General features: G+C 42.1%; 5 protein-coding genes across 6 annotated transcripts; 3 read left to right on the top strand and 2 right to left on the bottom strand.

Moving 5' to 3' along the window:
* Window positions 1-1156: 1156 nt before the first annotated feature.
* Window positions 1157-10846, top strand: lcp2a (lymphocyte cytosolic protein 2a). The gene is given in 23 exon segments (XM_055046478.1): window positions 1157-1267; window positions 1345-1514; window positions 2196-2258; window positions 2344-2390; window positions 2547-2609; window positions 3389-3414; window positions 3618-3655; window positions 4326-4503; window positions 4611-4649; window positions 4652-4701; window positions 5956-6001; window positions 6368-6445; window positions 6541-6566; window positions 6722-6741; window positions 8157-8267; window positions 8341-8359; window positions 8467-8479; window positions 8564-8657; window positions 9278-9318; window positions 9430-9500; window positions 9702-9776; window positions 9926-10075; window positions 10403-10846. Coding segments are annotated over 22 exon segments (1452 nt in total). The 5' UTR covers window positions 1157-1267; window positions 1345-1442; the 3' UTR covers window positions 10535-10846.
* Window positions 10847-12890: 2044 nt separating this feature from the next.
* foxi3a (forkhead box I3a) lies at window positions 12891-13693 on the top strand. The gene is made up of 2 exons (XM_055046550.1): window positions 12891-13227; window positions 13299-13693. Exons 1-2 carry the CDS (start codon window positions 12891-12893, stop codon window positions 13691-13693), a joined length of 732 nt encoding a protein of 243 aa, XP_054902525.1.
* Window positions 13694-18050: 4357 nt separating this feature from the next.
* Window positions 18051-20623, bottom strand: nhp2 (NHP2 ribonucleoprotein homolog (yeast)). The gene is made up of 4 exons (XM_055046675.1): window positions 20341-20623; window positions 20193-20262; window positions 19900-20005; window positions 18051-19366 (listed from the first exon to the last, which is right to left on the bottom strand). Exons 1-4 carry the CDS (start codon window positions 20504-20506, stop codon window positions 19241-19243), a joined length of 468 nt encoding a protein of 155 aa, XP_054902650.1. The 5' UTR covers window positions 20507-20623; the 3' UTR covers window positions 18051-19240.
* Window positions 20624-21463: 840 nt separating this feature from the next.
* On the bottom strand, window positions 21464-22370 carry LOC129370480 (cornifelin homolog B-like). Its single transcript, XM_055046501.1, has 3 exons — window positions 22265-22370; window positions 21828-21982; window positions 21464-21704 (listed from the first exon to the last, which is right to left on the bottom strand). The coding sequence occupies exons 1-3, from the start codon at window positions 22368-22370 to the stop codon at window positions 21582-21584; spliced, it is 384 nt and encodes a 127-aa protein (XP_054902476.1). The 3' UTR covers window positions 21464-21581.
* Window positions 22306-27075, top strand: LOC129370479 (phospholipase A2 inhibitor and Ly6/PLAUR domain-containing protein-like). 2 transcript variants are annotated; one of them, XM_055046499.1, is made up of 6 exons: window positions 22306-22403; window positions 22641-23253; window positions 24566-24670; window positions 24750-24892; window positions 24974-25084; window positions 25928-27075. In XM_055046499.1, exons 2-6 carry the CDS (start codon window positions 23220-23222, stop codon window positions 25928-25930), a joined length of 396 nt encoding a protein of 131 aa, XP_054902474.1. In that variant the 5' UTR covers window positions 22306-22403; window positions 22641-23219; the 3' UTR covers window positions 25931-27075. The 2 variants fall into 2 exon arrangements, with proteins under 2 accessions (XP_054902474.1, XP_054902473.1); XM_055046498.1 differs by lacking the exons at window positions 22306-22403; window positions 22641-23253 and adding an exon at window positions 23279-23522.
* The last annotated feature ends 397 nt before the right edge of the window (window positions 27076-27472 follow it).

Genomic DNA, 27472 nt, shown 5'->3' with positions numbered 1-27472 from the left:
ATAAAAACTTATTTACGCGACAATTGAACGAGATTAATGCGCTGCTGCTTCCAGTATATAGCTGCTAACTTGGATCTGTGTTTTGCCCAGAATTTTCTTTGTTTTTGCTAAATTATTTCACATAAAATTTAATCAGCAAACGGGTTTCTTTCTGATAAATGTTCATTGGTGGCTAACCGGATTAAGTAGGTCAAATTATGCCAAACTGTGGGTAATCATAGCATGCAGATTCTGGCGCTCAGAATCATAAAATGAGTTTCATGACTGATTAATAACTGGATTGAAAAGGTGATTTAGTAGGAGATTTATTCCAGATTCTGAACCAAGTGAAGCTAAAACTTCTGGTAGAACAGCTTTACAAACATGAAAGTTTTATTCATTTTAAATGTAAGATATTTATATTTATGGTTCAGTTTTGGCCTCATTACAGCTCTGACTTTGTTATTTCAGCTAATGGTCTCTTTTAGAGTCTCGATTCTCGAGTTGATGTTTAATTGATTGTTAAATTAATTCATTATTTCAATAATCGATTCATCTGATTATTTGTTTCCAACATGACTTCTTCTGATTGTTTCTCATCAACAGTTTGCCATAACATCCAGACTTGTGACGGTTCTCCACCTGAGCCGTGGATCTCTGCAGCTCCTTCAGAGTCACCATGGACTGCAGAGGAGATAGTAGGTGTTTTTCTCTCCACTCCAGTGACTTTTGACCTTTGCCATTCAGACATTGACTCATTCTTGACAAGTTTTTCTTGTTTGTTCGTTTTATCTCTACCCATGATTTCCGTTTTCTCAATCTGACCTTGTTTTGTTTTTCCAGTTGAAGAAAAAAGGAGAAAAAAGAAATCTTCCCTCGAAGTGTTTCGAGTTTCTACCAGGAAACAGGAAGTGAGAAGTGAACTCAGAACTTCTGTAATAAAAACAGCGAGGGCAATGTCTTTAAAGAATAAAGTGTGTTTTGTTGTAGGAGTGTTCTGACGTGGACCGACCCGGGCCCGGCTGACAGCAGCGTGGTGGCTTTGGTCTCAACCCTGAGTCAGTTTGCTATCGGTTGCGTTGCGCCGCCGTGTTGCAGTGAGTGGGTGCAGCTGCGGCGGCTGTTTGACTCTGCGGTCGGCAGGGGAAGGAGGAAGACGCTGCTGCTGCCCCCCCGCTGCACACTCACTTCCTCAAAGAGGGAGGGGAGAGACAGAAGGAAGCCATCTTGGGCACTTTGTGACATGTTTGTCCCCTCTCTGGCGCTGGTTCCTGCAGACGAACAGACGGTACGTTTGGGGAAGTGGAAGCTGAGGAAACCCAGCAGGTATTTGGTTTCTCTGAGTTTTGTTTTGCGTTTTGACAGGAAGGAGAGACGAGTCACTGAAGGTGTTGGAAACTGAACGCCGAAGAACCGCGGCGCTTCCTCTGATGTTGCTCTGAGTTCAGCTGGACAGACGCAGGATGAGTTCGGTTCCCCAGAGGTCGGTGGTGATGGGCTGGACCCCCCAGCAGCTGGCTGAATACCTGAAGCGGGTGAGTAACCAGAACCAGAACCTTTCTTCTTTATCACTGTTTCCACATCTTGAATCGCCCTGAACCCTGGGAATCCCCAGAATCAGGTTCTGGTCCGTTACAGTGCAGCTGATGGTGGATGTCATGTAGGAGAAGAGACTCCTGATGCATCCTGGGAACCGAACTGGGTCGGATAGAAGCACTGAGATGGTTGTTGAGGTCCAGAATGATGCAACAAACAGGAACTGCATCCTGGTGAGCTGAATTAGCTCCTGGGCCTGGTGCTGAACCTGAACTAGAACCAGATAGAACATGGCTAAAACCGGGCAGGAACCATGTAGGCCCAGGTTGGTCGCATTCTTATGTTCCTGTGAGTGTAGATCGGGTCCAGCAGTCTGCAGAACCTGTAAAACGTTTAGGGTTTCATGTCAGTTCTTCTCGAAGCTGCTTCAGCTCTCGTCTGGGCTTTGACTAGGCTATTGGAGCATGTTGAGTCTTTAGTTTTTCAAGCAACTGTGGATGAACTGCTGTGCTGATGATTCATTCTGGACCCAGCTGTAACTGGACCAGAACCAGTTCTGCAGGGCCGGTGGCCCCTTTTGGCCCACTTTCGGCCCCGGTGGCCCCCGGTCTGGACCGGCCCTGGCCTCTGTCTGTCGGTCTGGTAAAGTTGTGCTGAAGGACGATCTGTGTTTGTGGCAGATGAACCTCCCCGGCTGCGACAAGGTGGTTCTGAAGAACTCCATCAACGGCTCCAGGTTTGTGGTGAGTGTTTCTGGAGGAAGAGGAGGAGGAAGAGGAGTGACGAAGGCCAGGATCATCATCCTCACTGGTGTTTTTGTTTCTGCAGAACCTGTCGGATAACGACCTGCAGAAGTTCCCCAAGCTTCACGCTCCGTAAGTCAGAGGAAGGTTTTCATCTCAGACTGAACACAAACAGCTTCTCTACCTTATCTCACGCGCATTTACAGTATTAATAAAGACATTTAAGATGTTTATCTTTATTTTGTCTTCATGGCTGTTTGCGCTTAACGTGTGTTTGTGTGTCTGCAGGATGATTTCTAAGATCAGCAATGAAATCTACAAGAATGAGAAGAAAGGCTTGTTTTCTAAAAAGTACGTCTCGCACAAAAACGTCTGTTAACTGCAGGGAGCTATTTACGAAAAACAAAAATAATTTGAGTCATTCGGCCTGCCTGGAGAGATAAATAACTTCATCCGGTTATTCTAACTAAATATCGAAACGTTTAGCCTGAAGCTGAACATTCTTTTCTTTCTTCTTTGTTTTTCCATTTTCTTTTTTTATAATTTTATTCTTTTTTTTTTAGTTTATCTACTTGGTTTTGCCAGAGCTTTTACTTTGACAGTCCACTTCAACTCGTTAGTTAAAATATTTAGATGTAAGCGAAAAAGTAACTTTATTTCTTTTCTTTGCTTCAGTTTTTTGTTTTGCTCCTTTTTCATTTCTTCATTTTTCTGTTTATATAATCAGTTTGCAGATCCAGCTTCTACTTTCAAAATCTACTTCAGAACAAGAAGCTAAAATATTTATTTGGCTTATTAAATTGTTAGTTTCAAACTGTGACACGAGGAAAAGAATGAGTAACTTTGACTTAATTATGACTAAAAAACCCAAACTGTTGTAATTTTTGACTAACTTTATGAACGATTTCCCTTAACGAACAACTCTGAGCGAAGCCTTGTCTGTCGCCATGACGACGGTCCTGGTGAAACTGGACCTCGGACGTGAAGGAGGCGACACTCGTCCCAGCTGTTTTTCTGCTGATTCGCTCAAACGCTAATGAAGGAGAAATGACTTTTAATATGAGATGAACAACACGTCTGGTTCACAGCTGAACTAATTCACTTCCTGTTTGTGTTTTTCTGCTTCACAGATCGGCTCCTAAGTATCGTGAACCAGGTGAGTCAGTTTCCGTCCGGTTTGATTGGACCAGAACAGGAAGTGATTGGCTCGGTTCTTTCTGTTTGGGTCCAGTTGAATCATGTTAAACTAGTTTGTCCCTCTGAGACGATTGTTCACAACAGTGGGTCTCCAGGGAAACGGCCTCTAAATGCTGAACGGCTGATCCAGACGTTGTCAACGTGTTTCTCTGTGTTTTGCAGAGATGAACGTCGATGGAGGATGGGACGAAGACGAGTTTGTGAGTCGCACCGGATTTCACTGTAACCCGGTTTTTCTGCTGATTCATTTCAACACGAATGAAGGAAAAATGACTTTTAGACGAGATGAACAACACGTCTCATTCTGCTGCATCATTTATGGACAGAAAGGTCCAACAGCCTGCAGGATTCACTAATACGTGTCCAGCCTGTCCCAAATGATTCACAAACTCTGGCTAAATATTGAACCAAATATTTTACTTTTGAAATATATATTTAGCCTGTTAAGTAAATTGTTTTCTTCAAACTGTAATTCAGTTTTCAAACTAAATATTTAGTTTGACATTTATAAACTAAAGAATGACACGGTGAAATTAATGATTCTTTCTAATATGACTAATTGACTCAGATTATTGCTGCTCAGTTTTAACTGTAACCCCAAAGCGATTTGGGATTCTGCTCGTTTCTCTGAGCTTCAGGCTCTGACCTCTGACCTTGATCTGAATCTGCTGGAACCAACCAAACTCTCAGATGGTTTGGAGATGACCTTTGACCCTTTGCTGGGTTGATGTTTTCCCTCCTGTCTGTTTTTTCTCCTTCCTGGCTTCTGATTGGGGTTTTATGAAAATGAATGACGCAGTAAAGCTTCATGCTTCGTCGTCGGCAGCATGGAAACCCGACCTCTTTCTGAGATGATCTTCTGCTCTGCAGGACGACGAAGAGTTTGACGATGACTACGAGAGTCCGTACAGCGACGAAGACGACCGGGACTACGAGTCCCCGAACGACGACGTGGACGCGGGTAACGACTACGAGCCGCCGCCCTCTGAACCAGCAGAGGACCACAAGCTGTGCCCGTCTCAGCCCATTGGGGACGGGGACTACATCGGTACTCACACGGCGCAGCAGTTGCTGAACGCTGACCGCATCAGCCCCACAGCGAGGTCACCAGGTCACAGGTCACCAGAGGGTAACGGCTTCTGTTTCTGTGTGCAGACCGGAGGGACAACAACGCGGCGGCCAGAGGCCCGCCCCCGTTCTGTCGCCTCGCCCCCCCAACTCACTGTCTGCGCCGCCGGCCCGCATGGTCAGCATCAGACTTTAGTTATTTCTTCTGCTGATTCTCCTGCATTAACATTCATTCATTCATCGCTTTTATATTTCTATAAAAATTGGATTCAGTTCAGCTTTTCCTCTCTGAGACTCGCAAGCGTTTCCATCAGCCACAGATTTACACAAACTTATACAAATAAATTCACTTAATGGTGTTTTGATAAAACATTCTTCTTTGTATTGAAATAGATTTTAATTTTTGCAAAACTGCTGTGGAAAAAACGTTATTCGTATCACGAGTCACGTGATCAGCAGCTGGAGGTTTCCACTGAGGGAAACGCAGAAGAAGACAATAAGAAGTAGAAAGTCAATGTTTATGTAACACTTTTACAAACAGGTTCAAACTTCACATAAAAACTATAAAATCACAGTGGAATAAAATGATCAAAATGAAACAAAAACATCAGAACAGGAAGGTTACAGCCGCAGATCTCAGCTGAAATAAGTTTTAGGAATGGATTTAATTGATCCGGGGTCAGATCTGATCTGGAAGGTAATTTATTCCAGAGCAACAGAGAAAAACATTCAGATGAATCTGACAGCAGATTTTTGACTGATTAGTTTTGAGCCAAACCGTGTAAAACTTCATAAGTTATTAAAATGCTCTTAAATCTATTCAATGTGAAACAAACAGGCAGATCATCACTGCGATGGTTTCAATGACTTATCGCCTCAACAAACTTTGTCACCCGGGATTTCAGCTTCATTTCCTAGTTAATGAAAAATCAACAAATGCTAAATTGTGTTTTTTTGTTTTGTTTTGTTTTTTGGCATTGAAAATGAGAAAAAGGATTTGCTCACATTTGTAATGAAATTGCAGCTAATGAGAATTTCAGGTTCGTTCTGAAACATTTTTGCTGCATTTCTCCAACCAAATATTATAGAAAAAGAAATACAACCCAAGAATACAACTGATCATGAATTCAGAAATACAATAGAAAACATAAACATATGTACTGTTTGTTTTGTTCAGCTTAATGTGAAACTGGATGTATTTTAGGAAATGAAAGTCCTCAAATGATGAAGAGAATGAAACCTAAATGAGGTCTAGTTAATGTAACTTCTGCTCTCTTACTGGCTAATTAATAAATCATTCTGGGATTACGTCAAAACAGCATTGAGGTGTATCATGCGGTTGGAACAAAGATGTTGGTTAGTGGAAATGTTTGGATGTGACGTTTAGAGTTGAACAGATTCATTTTCACTGAACATGTTTGTGTTTGTGCAGCCTGGAGAGTCCAGAAGAGACCCGTCTCCTCATGGACGACCGCCAGGTAACTACGTTCATAAAAACAGAAAAACTGATTATTTTTACTACAGGAAAAAAACCCTCTAAATATTACAGGGGTAAGGTAAGAACATTAGCAAAGTAAAGATGCTACTGAAAACAATTTAATGGTGACGTGTTGGAAGATGAAATATTTCCTTATTTGTAAAATCACAAGATGTTAAACATTCCTCATTTTGATTTATCATTATTGTATCATGCAAGAGTTATGAAGTTACCACTTTGATTTTCTACTATTACCACTTCATTCTCATAATACTTTGTCTTTATTCTGGTCATTTAAAAACCATCGGTATCCTGACCCCAGTACTTTGTCGTATTTGTGGGCCTCATTGCTGTTGTTGGTGTTCAGTTCCCTCAGGGCCTCCCAAGGTGTGTCGCGACATCAAACCCGGCCGTGAGTCACGAAACACCCAGTCCCCCATCAGAGGTGAACCCTCAACCAGACGTTGAGTCAATCGGCTGCCGTCGCTGAAACGTTTAGAAAGATCTGTGGATATTTACTCTGTTCTCTCTCTTTCTCAGGACATCAGTTCAACTCAACGGACAGAGTGAGTATTCTTTAAATTTAATTCAGCCGCTGCACATTTATCAACGTTGTGCAACGAAGTTCATAATGGAACAAAAAAAGGGAGTGCGACAACTCAAGCCTCAGGATCCCTGAACACACTTCATTTCTGACTTCATTTTGTTTGTGTTTTGGCAGCCTGGTGCACAGCCCTGGAGGTGTGTAAACTCTCACACACACACACACACACACACACACACACACACACACACACACACACACACACACACACACACACACACACACACACACATGAAGTTAAATCTTGTTCATAGAAATCAGTTTATAATATAAAATATGAAAATGTATAACTGGTTTAAATGAATGAATGACAAGATTTAAAACAGTTTCAGTTTATATTATTTATCTTTATAATATACTAAGGTTGAGCTTTATGCCGGTAAATATTTTTCACAGGGTTGAAGTTAAAAGTATGCAGCTTTGAAATGTGGATATAACTCTGCAAAGGAAGTGAATTGGCCCATAGCTTTTCATCTCATGTCACTTCTTCTTTTACTTCCTGTTATAGTTTTTTTTAATCTTCTGAGGTCTTTTTCATGGGCGGTTCTCTAGGATTCCCAAAAGTCTTTGAGTTTAAATTAGCTAACATCTTGGTGCTTGTTCTCTACATGTGGAGAGATGAATATTCTTAATCACTTTAGAACAGCAACTGATCAAAAGTAAAATGAAATTAATAATGTCTCACAAAAACGTGGCAGGACATGAGAGTTAACAGATTCACTGGGTTGGTTTTAAGCTAAACTAAAGTCAACTAAGCTAAAGGAGAGGATGCTTGGAGAAACTAATGTGAGCTAAACTATGCTAATGGAAGCTAGGATATGAAAAGGTGTCCGAAGCTATGCTAAAGTAGTGTAAGCTAGCCTTAATTTAGCTAAGGTAAAGTAAAGTATGTGATACCTTGATAAACTAGGACAAGTTAAGGTAAGCTAAAGTGGGTAGAAGTGAGAAAAGCTAAATAACTTAATGAGTTTTAGCTCAAAGAAGCTGAGCTAATCTGGTGTAAGCTAAGTAGAAACAGTTTTTTTTTTTGAAGAAATGAAACAGTCTTGTCAGCAGTAAACCACATGTAAAGCTAATACTAGCCGGTTTCAGTAAATTACGTTTTAACACAACAGAAATTTATTTTTGTTCTGGTTTTTCATATTTCATGACAGCAAAAACATATTTAGATATTTGGGGATTTTTTAATATAGATTTTTCTAAGAAAACGGAAACAAAACCTGAAGTGAGTGACACAACAGAAAAAGTGTAAAAATAAAACTGAAGACCAGTTTTATAGATTACAGCTACGTCTGAATCACAGGCGTTAAACATGGCCGCTTACGTCCAACAGGTCAGGTTTAACGATAAACTGCGGCTCCTGTTGACTGTTGGGGAACTTCAGTTGTTGTGGAAGTGCTGCGCTCGCAATGCAGCGAGAAAACAGCTTCTAGTTTAGATTTCTACGCGTTTCATGTTCTTACACGTGGAGAGATGAATATTCTCTCATGTGGAGATGTTTATGTTTAGCATTTGCAGCTCGTCAGGAGTTTTAATGTGTCTGTCCTCACAGGACACCGCCGGACGCATCGGAACCGCCTAGGTCCAAACCTCCGGTTCTTCCTCCCCCCTCCTCCTCCGTCAGCAGGAGCAACTCCTCTGCCAGAGCAGCGCCCCTCAGCAGGTCCTTTGTGGTTCAGGTCGAATCGTTTGGTTCCAGAAAGTTCCTGATAATAATTTAATGTTTTTGTTTTCAGATTCGATGGACACAGAGAGGTAAGCTGCTCCGGTTTTTATTTATGTTAGATGAAACATGATTGTGCACTGCTACATAGAACAGTCTGTGATGGATACTGACCTTTGACCCCTTCTTCTCTCTTCAGCAGACACAAGATGGTGAGTTTCATTCTCCAGTTTGAAACCCTGAAGCATCACAGAGCGAATAAAGGAAGCTTCCTCCTCCTGCTTGTTTTCCCACAGTCCCTAAACACAACACGTTCCCTCTTCACAAGAATCTGCCGCCGCGCCCCGGGATTCCCGGGATGCCCGGGCCCGTGCCGCAGCACGCCTCCAGGTCAGCCTTCACTCCTACTCACCTGTCTCATCAGAAGGTCGTAAATAACAGTTTGTTCTTCATAACTCACCTGCTTAAATGAGGAAATGAAATCTGAGTAAAGCATGTAACCTTTGCTGCAGGAACCTTTATAAAAAATATGCTTTTACTTGGACGTTAAAACTGTCCCTATGTCATGTCAGTTTATGAGACAGATTCAGCTCCACCTCCTCCTGACCAAAAACAACCAACCAGAGCTTGGAGGCGGTGCTTAGCTCTGTAAATGAACCTCATGTGGTCACTGCTAAATTTGCTAATAGTGGAGAAACAACTTACAGATGAACAGTTTCCATGAAAACTGTTTATCTACCATAGTAATTGGCCTTAACATTCACCGGCTAGTTAAGCGGCCGGTACATGAGGTGATTGACAGCGCTAAGTCCCGCCTCTTTGCTCTGATTGGTTGCTTCTAGTAAATGGGAGGAGCAGAGAAGATTGTTGTTTTCACTGATTATCTGTCTCATATTAAATATATTAAAGTGATAGTTTCAACACATATGTAATAAAATATTTTTTTCCTGGAGTTTCAATGTTTCTGCCTCAGATAATCTCTGCAGCGTTTTTTGTTTTTTTTTGTGCAGCGTTTCCTCCTCGGCCTCTCTGCCTCACAAGCTGCAGTCTGGTAAGAGAAACCTGAAGGAGTCCAAGCGTTCTCTGGTTGAATCAATAATCTAAAAACTGATCTTAACGTGAATCAGGGACCGGCTGCTGAGTGTCTTCTGTCTGCTTTCAGCCATAGCCGAACACAGAGGCAGCATGTCGGCGCCCAGCCGTCTTCCACCTCCTACTGCGCCCGCCAGCGAGGTGAGAGACACCCTCAGCTCTAAAACCAAACCTCGAACTGCCGGGAGTCCAGAATAATCACAATATCCTGATCAGACACTGAAGATTCAAAATCTGACACATACCAGCCCCGGTTGGGCAGCAGGGGGTGCTGTTGCATTACACTCTGCAGGCCTGAGGACATTCAGCAGCTTCAGTGTGTGTGTGTGTATTGGCTTGCAGGGTCTGGACCCAAACTGGTACGTTGGGAAGGTGAGCCGTGGCCAGGCTGAGGGATGCCTGAAGAAAGTCCAGAGGGTGAGAATCCATCCAGCATCAGGACTCTGAGTGCAGGATGATAGACGGTGTTAATGTGTGTGTGTGTGTGTGTGTGTGTGTGTGTGTGTGTGTGTGTGTGTGTGTGTGTGTGTGTGTGTGTGTGTGTGTGTGTGTGTGCGCGCGTGCAGGACGGGGCCTACCTGGTGAGGGACAGCACCCGGCAGCAGGCCAACCAGCCCTTCACCCTCATGGTCTTCTACCAGGACAAAGTCTACAACATCCAGATCCGGCAGCACAGCCAGCAGTTCCAGCTGGGAACTGGACTCAAAGCCCAGGAGGTCAGAACCACCGCCGGCCTCTGGAGTCACAAGCAGCTAAAACACGCATTAACACCTGCCTGTTAGCCGCTAATGCTACGAGACGTCACCGTGCTTTGACTTTGACCAGTTTCAGTGTTTAGCCTGTAGGGGGCAGCGCTCTGATGTAGTTTTTCATTTAACCTGTAGGGGGCAGCGCTCTGATGTAGTTTTTCATTTAACTTGTAGGGGGCAGCGCTCTGATGTAGTTTTTCATTTAACCTGTAGGGGGCAGCGCTCTGACGTAGTTTTTCATTTAGCCTGTAGGGGGCTGTCTCTTCGTCTAACTGTGGTGTTTTGTGTCTTCAGTTCTTCCCGTCAGTCAGTGGCATCATCAACCATTACTCCCAGTCCCCTCTGGTACTCATTGATGCTAAAAACCGGAGCTCCAGCCACCAGAACCAATGTCTGCTGTCGGACCCGGCCGGTTACTATTTGTAGCAGAGCTGGTCCTGACAGACTGAACCAGACCGAAGCCGGCTCCAGTTGGACCCGGTTCAGATGAATGTTCAGTTCAAAGGCCTGAGGAGCAGGAAGACCTCCATCTTTGCACGTGTTGCTTTGTTTGGTTTCTTCTCTTTTCAGTTTCAACTTTTAAACTTTTAAGAATATTCTTCAGAAATGTTGGAGCTTATGTTGGTTCTGTTCAATTTGGTCCCACAAACTAACTATAAGACTAAAGCAGAGCTTCTGTGCAGATCTTCTTCTCTTTTACTGTAAATGTGTCACATTAAAACATCTGGAAACATCAGAAATGTTCTGGCGTTTTATTTCAGTCAGGGAGTTTCCAGAACATCATGTGGTCAGGTTCAAGGACTCAACTCAAAATAGGGATAGCAAATTAGCATTAGCTTCTGCTAAATAACATGTTGGTATATTGATTTAACATTAACTTTCAATAAATATCATGGTGAAGTGCTTTAGCTTTAAAGGAGGAATCACTGTTGCCACTTACAAACTTTGGTACAATATTTAGTAGCGACATTTATGTAAAAAATGTTTTTTTTATTGAAAAAAGCAACAAATTTAGCAAGATGTTTTTATTTTGGAGAGACCCTGACAATCTGCTCCCCTCACTCGCTAGTCCAGCTCCTGACTCGCCACCAGGGGGCGTGCGTCTGACTGAGATGCTTTAAAACCTGGACAGAATGTGATGTAACAAACGGGGAAACTGCAGTACCACCATTCAACGTAAAGAGGGCAGCAATGAGACATTTTAGGCCCTTTAAACCAATTTACACAGAAATATCAAAATTAGTTCAGAAACATGAAGCCAGTATCAGTTTATTGAGTTTATTTGGAACAAACTAATTTAGTTTCAGGCTCGGTTTCACTGTAAAAACATTCAATTGATGGTTATTCGCTTTCTTTGCAGGTTGGAGGTTTTACATCTGGAGACAGTTGAAGGTGTTCAGCTACCTGTTCCCATGATAGCACCTCTCGTCCTCCCGACTCCCACACTAAGTGGTCGGTTGCTGATGTTTTGACTGTTCCCTCCGCAGATTACTGCCGCTCGCCTCAAACCGCCAGCAGCCTGAGCAGATCAGGAAGTGATGAGATAACAAATCCGTTAGCTGCAGCCTGACTGATGGAGATGAATTAATGATCTGAGTGTGTGTGTGTGTGTGTGTGTGTGTGTGTGTGTGTGTGTGTGTGTGTGTGTGTGTGTGTGTGTGTGTCAGGGATAATCTGTAAATCCACTCTGAGCGCTCGCTGCTGACAGATTGGCAGTTCATTTATCAGCTGGGAACTGTGTGTGTTTTAACTGGAAATGTTTGAATAGAAATCCAGCAGCTCAACGCCTGGATGTGGAGTTCCTCAGGGTTTCACCCTGGATGTTTGACTAGCTATACACACCAGATAAACAAAAGAAGAAGAAGACAAGAGGATCAGAAACAAAACAGAGACGAAGCTCCGACCTTTAAAGATTCAGTTAATTTGTTACATTTAGTTTGTCAAACAAATTTATTTACTAGACTTGAATCACCCTCAGTGGGTTGTGTGGAGTGGCTCGAGCGGTCAGTATGTTCCAGAGAGACCTCAGTCTGGAGGAATCATTCGGCTGACCTTTGACCTCATTAATAATATGAACTGAGTCACCATGCTTTTAAAGATGGCACCCAGAAACCAGTAAAGCCTGCTATGATCCCAGTTCCAGAAAACCTGCTGAGTCAGCATCAAGTTCTGGTTCTGGTCCTAATCCCATCCCGGAGGTTCTGTCTGATGGCTGCAGATTAAAATGTCTTCAGGAAGCCTCCGGGTCCGATCCGGTTTCAACGTTAATTCCTGGAAACGTCAACAACTGGAAACCTGGGAATGAAAACACCTGGAGGAGTGAACCGATTCAACTGTAATGAACTGATAAATGAAACTGATTGATAGAAAAACTGAGTAACACTTTGAAGGAAACTGGTCCAAATAAGTCCTGGTTCTGATCCAGCTGGTTCTGTTTACTTCAGAGAAACTTGGTTCTGATTTCAGGGATTAAATGTTTTTCACAGCTTCTCAGGTCGTGAGTAGAACTAGAACTTGAACCGGATCAGAACCTGTCCTGGATCAGAAAATGGATTGGATCAGAATCAGAACTGGATAAGAACCAGGACCAGTTCTGGTAGTAGAATCTCTCCCTGACTGTCTCAGGTCCTGACGTCTCACCCTGTTGCCCCGGGGCAGATATTCTGCCTGTTCTAATTCAAATCAAGCTCCGCCTCATCCTCCTCCCAACAGCCAATCAGTGGGCAGTAGGCGGGGCTTGGGGCTATAAGAAGGCCAGGTGAGCAGCAGGTGTTCAGACAGCATGGACCAGGCTCTGGTTCTGGACGGGTCAACTTGCGTCGCTCCATCTTCCTGGCCGGTTCCGGACTCGGTCCCCGGCACCACTCCGCTCTGGTCCTGGTTCTGCTCCTGGGATCCACTGGGCCCGGTGCGGCCCCCATACTCCTACTCAGCCCTTATCGCAATGGCAATCCAGAGTTCGCCCAATCAGAGGCTGACGTTGAGCCAGATCTACAACTTCGTGTCGACCCAGTTCCCATTCTACAACCGCAACCGGGCCGGCTGGCAGAACTCCATCCGCCACAACCTGTCGCTGAACGACTGCTTCAGGAAGGTTGCCCGCAGCGACGACGACCCAGGTCTGCACCTGCCTTCATCACTTCCTGTACACTGTTACATCATTTCCTGTAACCTTCCTCTTCCTCCCCAGGTAAGGGCAGCTACTGGACTCTGGACCCGGATTGCGGGAAGAGGTTCGACAACGGCAGCTTCCGCCGCAGGAGGACGAGGAAGTCTGACAGGAAACCATCATCATCATCATCATCATCATCATCATCATCAGAGCCCAGCTCCAAATGTCCCAGCATGCACTGTAGCAGCTCTGCTCTTCCTCACTCCGATTCCTCCTCTTCATCGCTCAACGTCCTGGTTCCAGACTCTGCTCCTCCTCTCCCGCCTCTTCCTCTCTTCCCCCCAGCCCAGTGGACTCCCCCCCCACTCCCCTGCCAGGCCGACCATCAGGCCTGCATGGAGCCTGGTTCTGATCCGGGTTTCTCTGAGTTCTTCAGCGATGCTCTGCTGCTCGACTTTCTGCTCCTGCAGTGAAAAAGTCCATCTTTATATTTATCCGATTAAATCTGAAATAAGGTGATGAACTTTGAAAATAAATTCACATTCAGGAATTTAAAAACAAAAAAGGAAGTCAAAAATTTGCTAATTTTTATTGTTTGTTTTTTAAATCAGATATTCATTGATATATCCATTAAAAACAAATCTGGTTCAACTTTAATTGTTTTGTGTGTGTCTTAAAAGCCAAACTGTATTACTGTAAATATATAAACCTGTGGCTTCTGTTTGTGCCTGTGGTTCTGGTGTCACTAGTTCTGTTTCCATTTTAGAGCTGATTCACTTCATTTTGATTAATAAATGAAGTTTCTGACACAATAAAACGTCTGAAAATGATTGATGTTATTCTTCAGAAATGAATCTGATGATAAATAATAATAAATGAAATGAATTATTTTAAATGTATTTCATAAGGGAGCTGATTATAAAGGTCAACAGTAAAATGTGAACAGGATCAATTTGAGTTGTTTTGCCTGTTAAAAGTCATAATATCACCATGTTCATTCATTTATAAATGTTACAGTTTCAAAATATTTTTATTGGCAAATAGTGTATTTACCTTCGAACTGAATATTAGTTTGTAAACTGAATATTTAGTTTTCAACCTGAATACTTACAAAATTAAAAATGTTCAGAGCTAACCGTCTGGCTAGCATGGAGCTAGCCAGCTAGCGAGGAGCTTAGCTAGCTTAGTTCTAAAGATCTAACCTAAATATTTGCTTTACAAACTAAACGTTTATGTCGCAAACTAAATGTGTAGTCTACTAAATGTGTAGTATACTAACTAAATATTTAGATTGAAGCTACATATTTAGTTTATGAACGAAATATATAGTTAGCAAACTACACATTTAGCTCGGAGCGAGCTAGCTAACTAGCTTCCTTACACCGGCCTATTTAGCTGATATTTAAAGCTGCACCCCATAGTATAGATACATTAGATTATAATAATAGTCTCAATGAATATTCTTTGTCAAGTGAAATGTCTGACCTTTTCATTAAGGTTACACTTCAGTATTAAAAGTTATTTTGTTAGCCTTATGTATTGTTATAATTTAAATGTCAAGTTTTTATCATAATTAAGAGAAATAAAGGCTTTCAAACATCCATTTGTGTGTAATCTATATAATACTTACTAAGTGATAAAGTTCCTAAAATAAATGGGTTTGTCAATAATATTCCAAAGTATTGAATGGGTTTGCATCCAGGTTATGAGTTGTGACTGAGTGCACCACAAAGGTCCAGTTTATGTTCTGGTTGAACAACTCTGACCTAGACCACTGTCAAAAATACAAACATGATCATTTTTGGCTCTGTAGTCTTCCTGTAGATCAGGGAGGATTTTTCTTTGATCAGCCTTGTTTCTTCCAGCCACAATTCCCTCAGAAACCGAGCTGGACCGGTCCAGTTCAGTAGCTTCAGCTTTTAAAAGAAATTTTTTCTCAGTCATCAATAAATCTGCTAATATCTGAATTTTTAAAATGGAAACTTGGATGGAAAAAAATGAAAGTCTAGCAAGAAAATCATTTGAACTCTGAAGTTCTGGAGAGCCTCTGATTGAACCTGAATCGGAGATCGGTGCTCCTTAGAGGCCGGCCGGGTGGATGCATGTGTGTGCATGTGTGCATGTGTGTGTGTGTGTGTGTGTGTGTGTGTGTGTGTGTGTGTGTGTGTGTGTGTGTGTGTGTGTGTGTGTGTGTGTGTGTGTGTGTGTGTGATAACATCACGTAAGTGTTGCCTCTGTTGATACTCAACACATTGTCACACTCTCAGCTATCAGCTATCAGCTATCAGCGGCATCAAGATCGCAGACTCCAGAGTGTGCTGCTCGTTTACTGCCAGCTGCTGCGACGCCCCTGGCCAGGGTGACGCCCCCAGCCGCAGTCGCAGCTTTCGGGCCGCAGCTACGGCTTACAGGTCCGCAGCATTTACATGTGATGATTGGAGGTGAAGAAGGAGATCAACACTCCGTTGCTGGCTGAATTAAAAATATTTATTCAACACTAACTTTTCTAATCTTTAATGAATTTTGTTTGACTTACTGATTTTATTTTAAAAATTGTTTTGAAAACCCTTCTGTTGTCTCTTGCTTGTGACCCGGAATGAATGGGGGCCATTTTGTTTGTCAAGTTGTGTTTTATCTTTTCTGATTGTTTTACTATGATGTTTTTATATGATGTTGGTTCAGTTTTGCTGTCTTTAAAGGACTTATGAATGAAATTGGCTTGATTACCTTTCACCTTGCTACTGTTGCACCTTTTCTATTCTAAAAGTATTTACACTGTAAACACACTAGATCTCAGTCTAGATTCTAATGCAAATGTCTCAGTAGACTAAGGAGAAATAAGGAGAAATTTAAAATGAGCTTTAGCTGAAAAACAAATGAAACGAGTTCAAAGTATATTTTCAGCAGGACAGGTGAGTGTTCACTGCAAGAACATCCTTCCAAAAAGTTTTTTCTTTTATAGTTTTGTACATTTTTAGCAAGATGTATGAGTTTAAGTCAATTCCTGAATATATTAATTACATTGGTAGATTATTGCAGTTATAACATGGACAAAATGTCTGATGTTATTACTACTTTCAAAGATACATATATTCAGTCAATATTAATATTGACTTAAAACAAGCTCATATCTTTGTCAATAATATTCCAAAGTATTGAATGGGTTTGCATCCAGGTTATGAGTTGTGACTGAGTGCACCACAAAGGTCCAGTTTATGTTCTGGTTGAACAACTCTGACCTAGACCACTGTCAAAAATACAAACATAATCATTTTTGGCTCTGTAGTCTTCCTGTAGATCAGGGAGGATTTTTCTTTGATCAGCCTTGTTTCTTCCAGCCACTATTCCCTCAGAAACCGAGCCGGACCGGTCCGGTTCAGTAGCTTCAGCTTTTAAAAGAAATTTGTTTTGTAAGTTGGTTTTGTCGTGGTTCAAGTGAACAAAGATAATTTGATTCAAAACGAGACAGAAAAAGTGGGTGACATTTTGTTTTTGCAGAGTAAATACTGAGTTTTAGACTAGAAAAGTTGCAATAGCAGCAAAGTGAAAAGTTAGCGTCCTAAATATGGTTGCACTCCAGAGTGGCGAGTTCAACTCTGCTGGACTCTGATTGGTTTAAACCCGAGCCTCACACTTCTGATTATTATTATTATTATTTATCTCCAGTTTTCCTCCTGACTCAGACATAAAGAACTGAGGTGATGAAGACGAAGGCTGAGACGTTGGGTTCATCCTGGAGGCTCCATCAGGATGGGGTGTGTGTGTGTGTGTGTGTGTGTGTGTGTGTGTGTGTGTGTGTGGGAGACGTTATGCAAATGTTAGGCAGTAATTTTGTTTACTGGCACTGAGATGGTTAATCCCCCCAGACACACACACACACACACACACACACACACACACACACACACACACACACACACACACACACACACACACACACACACACACACACACACACCAGCAGCAGAGAGAGTGTGTTGAAGCAGAACACACACGTCTCACAGACGATAAAAATTTAAACCGCCTGAAAAAGATAATTTTCCAAAAATAAATGTAAAAATGTTTAAAATTTAATCACAAAGAGCCAATAAAACTATAGAGCCAATAAAGTCACAGTGAAAATTTAAAAGCAACAATCAGGTCATTGATCTTGTCAGCTGAATATTTAAATTGACATTTATAAATAAATCGTTCAGTGAAATCTGAAGGATGAATATTTTTAAAGAACCCAGAAACATCTGCAGAACCTTCAGAACCAAATAATCCTTCAGGAACTTCTAACACCTTTAATGGACCCACAAACACATCCACCTGAAACCGCATCAGAACCTAACAGAACCAGCAGGACAAAATGACTGGACCAAAATTAAGAACCTCCAGAACCTCTCCAGACCCGGTTCAGACACGGGAGGATGGATTTAGTCTGAGCAGCTGTTTCTGGGTCAGCAGAAGCTTCTAGAACCTTTGGGGTCCATTTGAAACTCTTTAACACAACAGAACCCGACGGAACCACGAGACGATCTGGCAGAACTCTGAGGAAACGTCAGAACCACTGGCCCGGTTCAACGGAACCGACCCGTAGCTCCATATTGACAGGATCTCTCTCCTCCGGCTCGGCAGTGGAAAGTTCCCGTTGCCCCGAGCAACGAGAGGCGGGTTGAGTTCGGGTCGGTTCGGGACCAGCCCGGGCACGTCTGCAGCGGGAAGGGGGAGGGGAACCTGCATTAGTTCTGGAGACGTCGGGAACTGGCTAGCCTAGATGGACCCAGGAGTCCCGGGGTCAAAGGTCAGGCCGGCAGGTGTGGGAAATAAAAGAGAGAACTAAAGAGGTTCTGTGGGTCAGAACGGGTTTATTCCGAAGGGGTTTCACTCAGAGCTCAGAAACGGTTCTGGACTCACAGAACCCGGACTCTTCAGAACATCTGAGAACAAAGTTCACGGTTCGGCAAACGGACCGCAGCAGAACCGGTCCGGAGGTCATAACAACAACAACAAACTAAAGTTCATATTTAAATTAACAAACTCGCAAAAAAAAAAAAAGATTTAATGAACTCAGGTAAGTAAAAATAAACATTTATAATAAATGAATGAAAATATATCAGACTTGTTCTTCCGCAAAAAATCTCGGCTTAAACTGAGATCTGCTGCCACCACGTGCTCAAACCGCAGAACTGCAGGTGATTGAAAAAAAATCTTTATTAAAGACACAAAAACAGAATTTAAAGTTGCACATCACAATTGAAAAAATTCCACTTAATAGGACAAACCGAGCAGAAAAATGTAGTTTTAAGAAATAAAAACCAGCTCATTATAAGAAAAGATTTTAACATGTTAAATGAAACATACTGGCGGAATGATTGGGCCTTTTGAGTTGTTGCAGCAATTTGGCACTTTCTTCAACTCACTTAAAAATGTTAAAACTTATGAATGAAGCTATTATAAGCTTTCTTTTTTTCTGTTCAGAAAACCAAAAAGCATTATACAAAGTGGAAGAAATGTTTTAAGTAAAAGTGTTTGGAAAAATCCTAATAACATTTAATGAGGTTATAATGGGAAACAAAAAAAACTCATGTTGCAAAATGAAAAATAAAAATATTCTGTTAATTTTTTAAAAGAACATTTCGCAAAGAGTCGGGGGATTGAAGACTTTTGCACAAGACAAACCGGAGAAATCAAGTTCCTACAGCTTTTATCCTGAAAACATTTTATGAATAATGTTTATTCAAACAAATAACTCCAGAAACTCAAATTTTACCACTTTTAATATAAAACCCCCCCTAGAGACATGGCTTCCAGTGTCCAGCAGGGGGCAGCGTCCTTCAGTCCAACATTAGCTTAGCTTAGCACAAACACTGGAAACGGGTAAAAACTGCTAGTGCAGCAGAGAAACAGGAGACTCTGGGAGAAATCAGGTCGTACTGCGCCTTTAAATGTAAGGTTGGCACGGCGTCCTGATTAGCTGAGTTCAGATAAGCTGCGTCCTGATTGGCTGAGTTCAGATAAGCTGCGTCCTGATTGGCTCAGAGTGGTTTGGGCAGTAGAGACACCTCTTCCAGGCACTCATCGTAGGCGTCCTGGTAGTCAGCATGCGGTTTGATCAGGATGACGCAGGTCGGCCGCTTGGAGCCGGCGGAAGAGCCCAGATCCTGTACAGGCATTTCAAAATAAGAGTCAAAGCTCTGGAGCATTTCACAATAAAATATCTTATTAAAACCCAAAACCAGCAAAAAACTGAACTGGTCACACCCATTTCACAGTAAGAGCACTAAATTATCGTATTTCAGAATAAATTAGGCTGAAATTAACCCAAAATTTAAATTATAGAACGGAAAAAGCATGTCAAAATAAGAGTTTGATATCAGGAGCTTTTCACAATAAAATACCTGATTAAACTAAAACAACCTTATAGATTTATCTAAAATACTATATACCTTTATTTCACAATAAAACATTCAATTTAAACCAAAATGAGCTCATGTAAAAAAATAAAGAGCAGTTTATAGAACTAAGTACATTCAAAGATTTCAGTACTTTATAAGTAAAATTAAATCCAAATTTATAAGTTAAAGTTTCACAGTAAGAGGGAGATAATTAGACTCCAAAATAAGAAAAAGTCCATTAAAAGCAGATTTCAAAGTAAGAAGCAGCCGAACCGGACCGGATGTTTGGTCCCACTCACCACTTTGGACGGGATGTAGGCGTAGGGCAGGCTGCGGTCCTCACACATGACGGGAAGGTGGCTGTAGACGTCGATGGGCAGCGTGTCTCCGGCCAGAACCACGATGCTGCAGGTAGAGCAGCAGCGTTAGCACACCTGAGCCCCAGTGCATGATGGGTAGCTAAACCTGTTCACACGTTTTAAAGCCCTCAGAGCTTCAGTTGTTCTCCATTAATATTTGGTACCAATTAACGTTCCCCGTGTTTAGGGTGTGAATAGTTTCCCCTGCATGACCTCTGACCCCTGGGACTCACCCTTTCTCTCCTTTGTTGATGAACTTCTGGACCTCCTTGACTCCCCGCCGGATGTTCTTCCCCTTCGCGGCTACAAAACAAATACAAACAGCAGCTGGAGCTTCCGGTACCAGAGAACCGGGACGCGGGAACGTGCAGAACCTCCTACCTTTCTTCACGCACTTGTAGAGCTTCTTGCTGAGCTTCCTGGAGGCCAGCGGCTGGGCGATGGGGTTGAGGTGAGCGACCAGCTCGGCGTAGCTCCGCTCGGGTCCCGCCGCTTCCACCGCCGCTTCCTCTCCGTCCGAAACCTTCTCCTTCTTCACTTTAGTCATTTCTGATCGATAATTGATGATCTGCTGCCTGGTTTATGATCCCGGTCAATCACTACATCCAGCAGAACCACTCCAGCAGGCAGACACACGAGGTTCAACTTCTTCTGCTCTGACCGGAAAACGGCACGACCACAGCGCCACCAGCGACAGGAAAGGGAACTGCACTCAGTTATTATATTATTATAATTTTATTTTATTTTATGTCATAATCGATCTTTGCACATTAGATTGCAGCAGAATATCATTTTAATAAAACTATGTTATTAAAATTACTTTGAATCCAGTTAAAGTTGATAATCTGACTCTGTTTTTGATGTTTTTAGAGTTTTTAAATTAGTTTATAGATAGATCTTTTGTATTTCCTGAAAAGCTGTTGACATTGATATATCGTATTATGTTATATTCTAATCTGTTAAAATATAAATACGGCTGAGTGCAAGTTTTAAAAATAGAAAAATAAAGTAAAACTAAATTTTTTAGCATTTATAAAAAATATTTTAGTATTTACTAGATTCTGTGTGAGACTATTCAATAAAACTTAAAAATTAGTTATTTTTGCTTTTTATTAGAAGTATAAGAGTAATTTGTCTGTTTTCTTATGTTTTTTAAGGTAAATAAATAAACATTTACATTCTTTAGTTTGGTGAAACAGATCCTATGTTTAGGATGGTTTTCCATTGCCAGTATTCAGAATATTTTATTTTTCTTTTATCAGTCTTTCTCCAGGAGTTTTTCTCCACTGAACACAGCTTTTAAACTCCTGGTCAGGGTGCCGGTGTGTTAGGTATCCCAGGAAATATTCTTCAAAGAAGCTTCTGGATCTGTTATGCTCCACTTTCATGTTTCTATTACTTAATTATCATATTTTCACAAGTAAATAAACATAAATAATAGTTATAAAATGTATAAAATGTTTATATGAAGCATTTCCACAAAGTTTCAGGGTTAACTTCAAATAAAGATTTAAAATAAAAACAGAAACAAAGTCAATTAAATAAATCATGACAAACAGGAGGACACTAAATCAATTAAAGATGTTGAAATGATTCATGAAAGGCGACTGCTGATGACGTCGTCATCTGCTGATGATGTCACTGAGAACAGTCGGGAGTTTCCTCCTCTCCATCTCTGTGGCCATCTGGCACCAAACGCAGGGAAGGCAGAAGGTGGAGCACAAGCAGTCGCTACAGAAGCTGCCCTGAAAACGACCAGAACCAGAACCAGTCAGAGGATCTAACCAGAACCAGAACAATAATAATAACAAACATCATCATTATTATGATCAGCAACACAAAGTGAGGCAGCAGCTTTTTGTCCTTACTCTGATGCCGTAGCGCTGGCGCAGTGACACCCTGATGGACATGGCGATGGGACGGATGCATCCCAGAGCGTCCAGCAGGGGGAGGCAGAGGCACTGGCCGAACTCCCTGGTGGTCCGACAGGCGAAGCAGGGGCAGCACCAGAAGGCGAAGCAGCCTGAGGACCACAAGGAGGCGCTTCACTATTAAATATCTTACCACAGATTTACGTCTGGACTTTGACTAGGCCATTCTAATCCATGAATCTGCTTTGTCATAACAACTGGCTGGATGTTCGGGTGGGTGTACCGCTGGAAGCTGAACTTTGACCTCTTTCTCAGGTCTGCAGCCTCCAACAGGTCCCACAGCATAACGCTGCCACCACTATGCTTCCCAGTGCGGTTCGGGTTGGTGTTTTTCTCTCTCTTTCATGGCTTGTCAGTGTGTGCTGTGTACGTACATTGCTTCTTGTCTTGGCAGCAGTCGCAGATCCCGGTGGACCAATCGCCTTCCTCAGAGGAAACCAGCACGGCGGCCTGCGGCGGCGTGGAGATGGTCCAGCTCATCCTGCAGCAGGATCTCACCTCAGCAGCTGACAGGTAGAATCTGCTCCTGAACGCTGAGGAAGCTCATCGGGGAGTGGCTGGACGGAGCGCTCTGATTGGACGGAGCAGGGCGGCAGGTGAACCTGATGGGCACGTTCCTCTGGTTTCCTCCTGAGTCAATCAATGCATTCGTCTCAGGAGCACCTGTCATCCTGACTCATCCTGATTCATTTTAATGAATTAATGGTTCTGGAAGCAAACTGATATTCATGGGAATCCCTTCCTCTGCAGGCGTCCAGCCGGGTCCAGTCGCTCCAGCGAAACCAGTCCAGGGAGGAGCAGATCTGATGATCCCTCATTGTTCAGATGAAGCACAGAAAAATCTGGTTTGGTTGCGTCACGAAACTGTCATGTTTTGACTTGTCCAGAAAAATGTCCATCACCTGAACCTGCGTGTCTCTGTTGGGCTGCAAGTTCCTAAAACAGTTTATAAAGTTCAACAGTCAAAAATTAACAGCAAAATGTATAAATATTTAATTTGAAGCTAAATAATTAGCTTTCCAACCTAATATTTGCTCCAAACTACATGTTGCTAACGCAACATTGTGTTTGAAACTAAATATTGTGTCTGAAACTGTAACATTTATAAATTATACTACACCATGTTGAAAATGTGCATCATGAAACCCGTCACTTCTCTTCTGAGAGTAAACAATCCAGGTTGTTGCTGTTTATTTTTGGTAACTTTATAAGCGTCGCTCCGTATCTGTTATCATCGTCTCTAAGGTTCGTGACCCAGTTTTGGCTCCCTGATTCCTCCATGATGCCTCCTGGGAGTCTGGATGTGATGAACAATGGAGGCAGAAAACGATGCCAGGGGAGAAGAAGAAGAAGGAAGTGAAATGTGAGTAAATGGACATAAACGGAACATGAAACATGATGAAACCAGTAGAAGGAGATTCCTCTGGACCGCCGGGTTCTGGTTTTAGCCCAGGAGGAGAACCGGCTAACCCAGGCCAATGATCCAGCGCTGCTTTTGTTTTGGGTCAGTGACGCGGTTCTGTCCTGGATATAAATGCAGCTCAGTTTGTGTGCTTGGTACCAGAATCCAGCGGAACATCAGGATGAAGCTGATCGGTTCTCTGACTCTGATCTGGACCCTCTGTAGAACAGGTAATCACATCAGAACATGACAGAAAAGTTCTTCAGTTCAGAACCGATTCACTAGTGAGAGATGGATATCTGGATCACTTTGGTTCGGCCAGAACAGAACCAGCACTGAAGGGTCCCAGAAAACAGCAGGTTTCTGCTGACTGGAGGGAATACTAAGGTTCTAGAGTGGTCCAGTCAAAGTTCTGGTTCTGATAGAGAATCTGTGGTACAAGGTGAATATTAGGGAGAGAAACCAGAAGAAAAGTTTATTTTACTGTAAAGTTCATAATTATATTTCCATTTATTATTGCAAAAGACATCAATGATTTCTGACATATTTAAAAAAAATCTAATTAAAAACAGGATAATTATCTTCATTCAAAAGCATTATAACCATCTGTAGTGTTTTCTATCTTTAACTTTGTGAATCTGCAGGGATGTGAATAATTTTAGGAAAACACCAAAAGTTTCAGAATCCTAAATATTTAAGTTAATTAATTCTTGTTCGATTATTTTCCATCAACTGCCAGTGGAAACTGGTCAGACTGGTTCTGTTGGACCGCTGGTACTCCAGTAGAACTGTACCTGCTCTCAGCAGTTGCTCTGGGCTCGTTTTACATGAATTATTGTATCAGTGCAGCATGTGTGATCCATGATACAGTCAGCAGGTAATGTTTCTCTTTTAACAACTAAAAAAAATTATTTTCAGTTTATGGTTTACTTCAATTGTAAGGCTGTGTTAAATGTGTTGGCGCAGCTAATTAGCTTTAGCTTCCCCTTAGTACTGCGTTGGTGTAGTGAGTTTGTATTAGTGGAACTAATGTTAACAGTTAGTGCTTTAGGGTTAGTGGAACTAATGTTAACAGTTAGTGCTTTAGGGTTAGTGGAACTAATGTTAACAGTTAGTGCTTTAGGGTTAGTAGAACTAATGTTAACGGTTAGTGCTTTAGGGTTAGTGGAACTAATGTTAACGGTTAGTGCTTTAGCATTAGTGCAGCTAACATTTTGACTAGCAGTATGCACCACTGGCTGACAGTGCCTCTGGGTCTTCCTCCTGATTGCAGCTGAAGCTCTGAGCTGTTATAACTGCACAGACCTGAGTTGTGCCAGTCCAGGAAAACAGACTTGCTCCTCATCTGAGCCGATGTGCATAACAGCATCTAGCCAAGGTAACGTCCTCCTGGTCTTCCTACATGATGAAATGAGCTTCTGCCTGGTTTCCATCGACTCTAACAGCTCTTTGATCAGTTTCAGGAGAGCAGCTCATCTATAAAGGTTGTGAATCCTCCTCTGTGTGTCTGAGTTCAGGCCATTCAACCTTGTCACTCAGTACACGTCAGATGACTGTGTCTGCTCTGTGCTGCAACACCAGCGACTGCAACAACTGGCTGGTGAGATCCATAATGACACGTTAAAGCCGGTTCTGATCCAGGTTTCTGTTCCCCTGAGATGTACTCTCCGTGTCGTTTCAGTCCCTGCTTCTCCAGTGCCAAACTCTCTGCAGTGTTTCTCCTGTGCCCTCGCGAACTGCAGCGAGAAGATCAGCTGCTCAGGAGAGGAGAGTCAGTGCTTCTCATCAACCTGTGAGTTTCTGCTGGTCGCAGTTGAACAATTTACCTGATGTCAAACTAAGTACACCCCTGGTCCAGCAGAAGGTTTCTGTCTGACCTCAGCAGCCTCCTGTGGTGGATTTCTGCTCAATTCCCTGAAGGTCCCATGGTTTAGTCAGGCACAGGTCTGAACTTTGACTGGACCAGGATTAATTTCAGCTGTTCTGCTTTAGATCAGCTCCTGGGTTTGTTGATGACCCAGTTTGAACTGTTGGTCCAATCAGTGACGCCAAGCTGTCCAGGTTCTATGCCCAATATAAGCTCAACCATCACACCTCCTCCACCACACTTGATAGTTGGCATCTGAGCACACTTCTGTAAATCCACTAGCAGATTAGCTCATATTTAGCTTAGCGGCTTTAGCTTCTCCTCAATTAATTTCTCCAGATAAAGTCTTGGCTGTTTTGTAAACTTTGAGATGAATAAAGTTCAAACCCATTGAGACATGGTGGCTATGAACAGGGTTAAATTTAGTGCCTTAACATTAGTTTAAGCTAAATACCATGTTAGCATCAGCGTTAGGTAAACTAATGTATATGACGCATTATGATTATTGTTGTAGGGTTTAGCTGTTTAGTTAGCTGTGCCACTATGGGATATTTGGTTCTGTCCATCCTGGTCTCATCTGTCCAGAATAAATTGTCCCAGAGGTTTTGTTCTTCGTCCAAACGCAGATAGATCACATGATCAGCAGATCCCGGATCAAACTTCAGGCCCTGCAGCCGCAGTGAGGCTGAGAGCAGCTGGAAGCCAGGGTTCACCTCCCAATGTCTCCTGGTTGATCTGATCGATCAGTTCTGCTTTTTCTCTCCTCAGTGAATATGGACGACCAAGAGTATCCATTTATGGGCTGCATGACTCGTAACCTGTGTGACGCCGACCTGGGTCGCCTGGTCCAGGAAGATGTCGTTCCTCTCAACATCAGCAGACTGAGCTGCTGTGGAACCAGTTTGTGCAACAATCCACCAGTACCACCAATGAAACCAGTGCCACCAGAAAAACCCATACAGACCAGTGGTGGTTCTGGTGTGAAACTGGAGCTGACCCAGCTGCTGCTTGGTCTGCTGGTCTGTGCTCTTGTCAATGACAAATCAATAGAAGGCTGGTAGGAGTTAAATATTAATGTTTTAAATAAGTTTAACTGTATGAAACTGTATCAAAAAAAGTTTACATTTCTCGTTTCTCTGGTTTTCTCTCAGCCTTTCATAGCTGATAAATCAGATTAAATGTGTGATTTTTAAGACTAAAGTGATCCAGATTCCTCTGAATTTAAAAACAATTTCTTTTTACTTGAACCTGATTTGTAATGAATCAGCCAACGACCCGTCTAAATTTAATTTTTCTTTCTTATATGAATCAGATTTTGTTGGTCTGTCATACGGAGTCCCTCAGGGTTTCTCCTGTTTCCAGTGTATTAATCAACACGTAGTGGATAAAATGTTTTATTTTAGTTTTTAACGTGTCCAGGAGAAGCTCAACAGATTTCGTTTTCTAGAAGCTTCCAGCTGGTTTTTCGGTCTCCTGGGAGCCTTTATGTCATAAACAACAGGGAAATGATGGAGACGATAACGTTTGTCATAGACAAATAGATGCTATCCGAAGCCATCGAGCTGAACTGGAAACGTTTCTGGGTCGGCTTTTCTTTCCTCTGGTTCTGAGTCATCCGACACCCTGGGACCGGCCGGGTACCAGATGCTCACTTTACTAAAACATCTTTACTTTCCAGCATTAAGAATGAATCTGTTATTTTCTGTCTGTTGAGCCATTCAAGGAACAAGTTAAAATACTAAATTCTTTAGATACTTGCTGTATTATTTTCAAAAGTTTTAAATAATGTTTAGAAAAATGTTAAAACTCCAGAATTTGGACTGTTTTTTATTGTCTAATTAATTTGTATCATATCAAATCAGATGATCTTATCTGTTACTCTTTTTACCAAATACTAAATCCTTGGATTTAGTTTTTAAAGTGTAACTAAAACCTGAATCTTTTTATTTTACTGATTGTATTTTATAAAGTTTTTTTCTTTGTTTTTCTGTAACTTTGCTCAGTTTTGCATTATTTTGTCTAAAACCGTCTCAATGCTGGATTCATGTTAAACACAAACATTATTTGTGTTTCTTATTTAAACACAAAAAAGTGAATTGAAACAGATTTTATTGAGATGTTAAATATAATTAGTGATAAATAGTGAAGTTATTTTAAGGTATGAAGACGACCAAAGAATCCAGACAGTCTGACTCCCAGCTCAGCTTTAAAGGAGCAGATTAGGGAGGGATTATATGGATTTATATGGATTATATTCCAGGTTATTGTTGTCGATTCACGTTCAACGTCTCAAATGACGGCAGGTAACTGTGG

This window comes from Poeciliopsis prolifica, unplaced genomic scaffold (genome assembly GCF_027474105.1).
Source record: "Poeciliopsis prolifica strain line A6 unplaced genomic scaffold, Auburn_PproV2 SCAFFOLD024, whole genome shotgun sequence".
Lineage (NCBI taxonomy): Eukaryota > Metazoa > Chordata > Actinopteri > Cyprinodontiformes > Poeciliidae > Poeciliopsis > Poeciliopsis prolifica.
The sequence above is the reverse complement of the archived record's forward strand: the minus strand, read 5'-3'. Positions and strand labels throughout refer to the sequence as shown.

What these genes read in the sequence shown, in the direction of transcription:
- foxi3a (XM_055046550.1), top strand. Translation starts at nt 12,891, where the DNA reads ATGGACCAGGCTCTGGTTCTGGACGGGTCAACTTGCGTCGCTCCATCT. An exon ending in CCGCAGCGACGACGACCCAG is followed by an intron (nt 13,228 to 13,298) that starts GTCTGCACCTGC and finishes CTTCCTCCCCAG; the next exon opens with GTAAGGGCAGCTACTGGACT.
- nhp2 (XM_055046675.1), bottom strand. Translation starts at nt 20,506, where the DNA reads ATGACTAAAGTGAAGAAGGAGAAGGTTTCGGACGGAGAGGAAGCGGCG. An exon ending in CTACAAGTGCGTGAAGAAAG is followed by an intron (nt 20,263 to 20,340) that starts GTAGGAGGTTCT and finishes TTTGTTTTGTAG; the next exon opens with CCGCGAAGGGGAAGAACATC. An exon ending in CCTACATCCCGTCCAAAGTG is followed by an intron (nt 19,367 to 19,899) that starts GTGAGTGGGACC and finishes ATGCCTGTACAG; the next exon opens with GATCTGGGCTCTTCCGCCGG.
- LOC129370480 (XM_055046501.1), bottom strand. Translation starts at nt 22,370, where the DNA reads ATGAGCTGGACCATCTCCACGCCGCCGCAGGCCGCCGTGCTGGTTTCC. An exon ending in CTGCCAAGACAAGAAGCAAT is followed by an intron (nt 21,983 to 22,264) that starts GTACGTACACAG and finishes TGTGGTCCTCAG; the next exon opens with GCTGCTTCGCCTTCTGGTGC. An exon ending in GCCAGCGCTACGGCATCAGA is followed by an intron (nt 21,705 to 21,827) that starts GTAAGGACAAAA and finishes GGTCGTTTTCAG; the next exon opens with GGCAGCTTCTGTAGCGACTG.
- LOC129370479 (XM_055046498.1), top strand. Translation starts at nt 23,369, where the DNA reads ATGATCCAGCGCTGCTTTTGTTTTGGGTCAGTGACGCGGTTCTGTCCT. An exon ending in CTGGACCCTCTGTAGAACAG is followed by an intron (nt 23,523 to 24,565) that starts GTAATCACATCA and finishes TCCTGATTGCAG; the next exon opens with CTGAAGCTCTGAGCTGTTAT. An exon ending in CATAACAGCATCTAGCCAAG is followed by an intron (nt 24,671 to 24,749) that starts GTAACGTCCTCC and finishes CTCTTTGATCAG; the next exon opens with TTTCAGGAGAGCAGCTCATC.